This window comes from Prosopis cineraria, unplaced genomic scaffold (genome assembly GCF_029017545.1).
Source record: "Prosopis cineraria cultivar Desert tree isolate PC_DT_omini unplaced genomic scaffold, ASM2901754v1 PC5, whole genome shotgun sequence".
NCBI classification, from domain to species: domain Eukaryota; kingdom Viridiplantae; phylum Streptophyta; class Magnoliopsida; order Fabales; family Fabaceae; genus Prosopis; species Prosopis cineraria.
The window spans coordinates 39,002,132-39,006,266 of record NW_026555336.1 but is presented as its reverse complement, the minus strand read 5'-3'; the positions used below and the strand labels follow the sequence as shown (position 1 = coordinate 39,006,266).

Sequence of the window (4,135 nt, the reverse complement as noted above, 5' to 3'; positions counted from 1 at the left end):
TGTGCCGATGGCACGCTCCCACAAATAGACGATTTGAATCCTCTCGTGCGGTCGGATAGAATTTGTACGACAGAAAGCAATCGAGAAGAAGGTGAACCTCATACCTTAATTATTGATACGAAAGCTCACGTGCCATTTTTCTGTGTTTCTCTCCACTGCAACATATTTTATGATCAGTCGGGTGACAACCCTTAGGAAGATTTATTTTCTACTGAAACAAATTAAATTAAAGTGTCCGTAGACGACGAGAAGAAACAGATACAACGATCAAGGAAGCAATTTTACAGATGGAAGTTTACCCGAACAACAAATGTTAACAAAGAAAGACACACACACACACACACACACCCCACGCAATAACAATACAAGATTTTAGCGGTAAATATTAGGGCTTGTGTGGATCATCATCTTCTTCAGAAGGAGGAAGTTGGTTAAGGTCAAAGCCAACTTTCTTTTGCTCTTCATTTCTCAGAACTAAGGCGGAAGAAGAAGAGTCATGTGCTTCGCTTCTCTCTGCAGCCTCAGAATTCGACTCCTCCTCCACTTCTTCCATCATCGGCTGATTCAGATCAAATCCAACCCCTCTGGTACCACTCGCCGATGATGCTCGCTTGATCTCCCCACCACCTTGTTCCACACCTCTATTGATATTGTCTCCTGCAACTCCACACACACAATCATCATAAAAAATCCCACGTGAATATTTTCTTAGTCTTGCCTTCTACTTCAATATTATATATATATATATAGAGAGAGAGAGAGAGAGAGCGCATATATGGACACTCAGTGAAGTTGACCTCTCTAGGAGAATTTGTAGAGTGACAAGTAATTTAAGATATTTTCTGCCGATAAGCGAGAATCTGGAACATTTCTAGTGATCGAAACAGTGAATATCCTGAGACGTATTGGTGTTCTAGGGTTAGGGTTTTCATTTTACCTAGACGAACGCGTTGCCTTGTTGGCGACGAAGATGACGATGAAGTAGGAGGTTTGAAGAAACCTCGATAATCGCGATCAGGGTGTGCCCTCATGTGCCCAAACGCAGCTTTCCAACTGGGAAACTCTTTCCCGCACTCGTTGCATTTCGGTGGCCACGGCGGAGGATCTGACAGTTGAGACGCCTTCCGCTTCTGCTTGCCCTGTTTCTCCGCCGCCGCCGCCACTCCACCCTCCACACTAACCAGCGCCTCAGACGACCCAGCAGCAGCGCCCGCCGGAGATCCATCACCACCAAGAGTAGGATCCACCACTTGCTGGGCTATTCTCGCGTCGGAGCTGGCATCACCTCCCATCCTACTTCCTCCTTCTTCGGTGCCGGTGAAATCACCGGCGACAGTTCGGATGGGATCAGCAGTAACAGGAGGAGGAGGCTGATCAGGGTGAGAGGAAGGAGATTTACTGGTGGAATCTTTTGAAGGTTTTTGCATTGGCTAGTGTTTTAGAAAGAAGCAAAAACAAAAGCCTTAACCGTTGAAGCGAAAGCAAGGATATAGCAAAGAGACGAGAATTTGGGATTGTGTTATTTGATGGAAACGAGGTTATCTATTTATTACAGTGCAGTGAATAGGAGCAAAATGTGGATGGACTCTGCATTGTTTCCACAACCTTGTGATTGAGTAGTGACGAGTTGCGAAGTGGTACAACGTTTCAGAAATATGATTTTCCCTTTGGTCATGGTATATATGGATCGACGGGATTCATTTGTCATGTCAAGCGTGCGTAAGCACGTGCGAGTTGTCACCTTCATTTGAGTATTCCAGAACAGGGCTGGATCGATTAATTATCCGCTGGATTTCTCTCTCTTCACATGTTACCGTGTAAGTATGATTATTGAATCCAAATCATTATATATTTTACCAAGAGAGAGGCAATATATAAGGGATGCAATTACAATGGGGATAAATGAAAAGATATATACAGTTTTAAAAGTTTTTTCAATCAAATTAACATGTTTGCAATCAACTTTATTATTAAAAGAGTTCGATAATGAGCTATCATGAAAGTCATAGTATAATACTCCTTTTATTTAAAAATGTAAGATATTTTTTGAAAAATTAGATGTTAAAAAATATAAAGTATTTTTAATTTTTAGATGTGTAATAATTATCTTTTTTTTTAAATGCCCCTATTGATAATGACTTCATATTTATTGTAGAGTGTTTAATAAAAATAAATATGAAAAGATAGGGTTAGTTGAAAAGTAGATAACTATTTTATTAAAAGGTGAGATTCAGTTAAAAATGTTTTATATTTTTTAACGGAAGGAGTATACATTTGTTCTCTCTCTCTATGTATTGGTTTAAATTGTTCTCTTTACTGTGGGTATCGTTTCACAGCGTATCCTCCACACTCCCATTACCAAGTGTGAAGTAAGAATTATACATTTAAAACTTTCCAATTATTGCTTAACTGGTAGGAAATAGATGTGATGTGAACAGAACCAAATCCACGACCGCCGAACTACTGGGGTGCCAAGTTTTTGGAGAATAATATATAGTTATTTCGAGCCTTTTTTAACATTTATCATGATTAATATTTTAAAAATAAATCTATAGCTTTAAACAAATTTAGATAATAGTTTTTATAATTATCTAATATTTTTTACAAAAATTAAATATTTAATTTGACTTCTAAGAAAGAATTATAAAAATTTACCAAAGGTTTAGTATGAACGCTCAGTTTTTGTATTAATTTCTAACATTCTTCCAAATAATTTAACTAAACTAAAAAAAGAGTAATACGTATGATGTAAATATTTGCTGTACTTTTTTAATAAACAATATGTTAATATAAATCAAAAACAAATATTCTGGTAAACTAATAAATCAATATGTAATATTATACATATACACGTATATGTGTATTAATTTTTAAAAGGTTTTTTTTTTGCAACCACATCAAAAGGATTTAAATGTACCGCAACTCCATCTCACCTTATGGTTTTTTTAAAACATCTCCTTATATTTAATTCTATACTAGACTGGATCCTGTGGGTTGGTTTTATTTAACAAAATTGTAAGAAGTAATATAAAAAATACTATTTACAAGATTTCAATTTAAATAAAAATGTTGTCTTATTAGACAAAATGAAAATTTGTTCACACACAAACACATTCAATTTCAAGGTTTTAAAAATGAAGGCAAAAGTATGCCTTTAATTCTTTAATTTTACATAAGATTTCATTTTGATCCCCTAATTGTATAAAATATAATTTCAATCATTTAATTCTAATATTGTTAATTTCATCACAAAAAAACACATTTAACCCTAGCTTTTAAATACTAATAAAACATTCTCAAATGTTAATGTATTAATTAATTTTATTTTTTTAAATAATAATGATTAACACAAAAGGTAGTCATTTGAAACTATCAGCATTAATGTTAAAAGACTGAAAATATATTATATAAATTAAGAGATCAAATAGAAAACTTCTACAAAATTAAAGGATAAAAAATGTACTTTAGCATGAACGTTATTTAAAAAAAAAAAATTGAACACATTTTGTTAAAGAATAATAGATTTTTTGGTCACCACTCATGTTACAATGTGGAAGAAATATTTCATTTAATGTTGGGAAAAAATACTAAAAAAATGGTAAGAATGTCTTGTAATTGGGTTAGTGAAAGATACTTTATTGAAACAATATTATTAAAATATATAGATAAAAAAAAAAAGGGAGGTCACTCTAGAGTAGACTGTTAAATGACCAAAAACAGACAAAATCCCAAAGAGATGAGTGTGTTAATAAAGGTCCTATAAAATTATATTGTAGAATGACCATAAGAAGACATTCATGACAATATCTTCTTGTAAGTTGCATCCTCTCGATCCTTTGACCCATCCATTGATTTTCCTAAAGGCAAAGGATCAAACATGGCAAAATGGCGGACCTGCAGTACAAGGGTGGACAAATGCCCCCACTCCTTTGAAGAAAATTACATTTTAGTGTAAGAAAATTGTACATTTTGCCCTCACAAAATTTAAAATTTTGAACCCACTAAAATACCTAAAATTTAAATATAGTTTTATATTTTGAATACAGGAGTATAAATATAATTAATTAGCTGACCAATTTTATTTAACTTAATCTTAAAGTTAAACATATTGTATTTACATAATAAATTTTCAAAC

General features: G+C 33.6%; 1 protein-coding gene across 1 annotated transcript; it reads right to left on the bottom strand.

Annotated features, from left to right (window-relative positions):
* Window positions 1–385: 385 nt before the first annotated feature.
* On the bottom strand, window positions 386–1,427 carry LOC129310892 (uncharacterized). Its single transcript, XM_054952791.1, has 2 exons — window positions 938–1,427; window positions 386–657 (listed from the first exon to the last, which is right to left on the bottom strand). The coding sequence occupies exons 1-2, from the start codon at window positions 1,425–1,427 to the stop codon at window positions 386–388; spliced, it is 762 nt and encodes a 253-aa protein (XP_054808766.1).
* Between the last annotated feature and the right edge of the window lie 2,708 nt (window positions 1,428–4,135).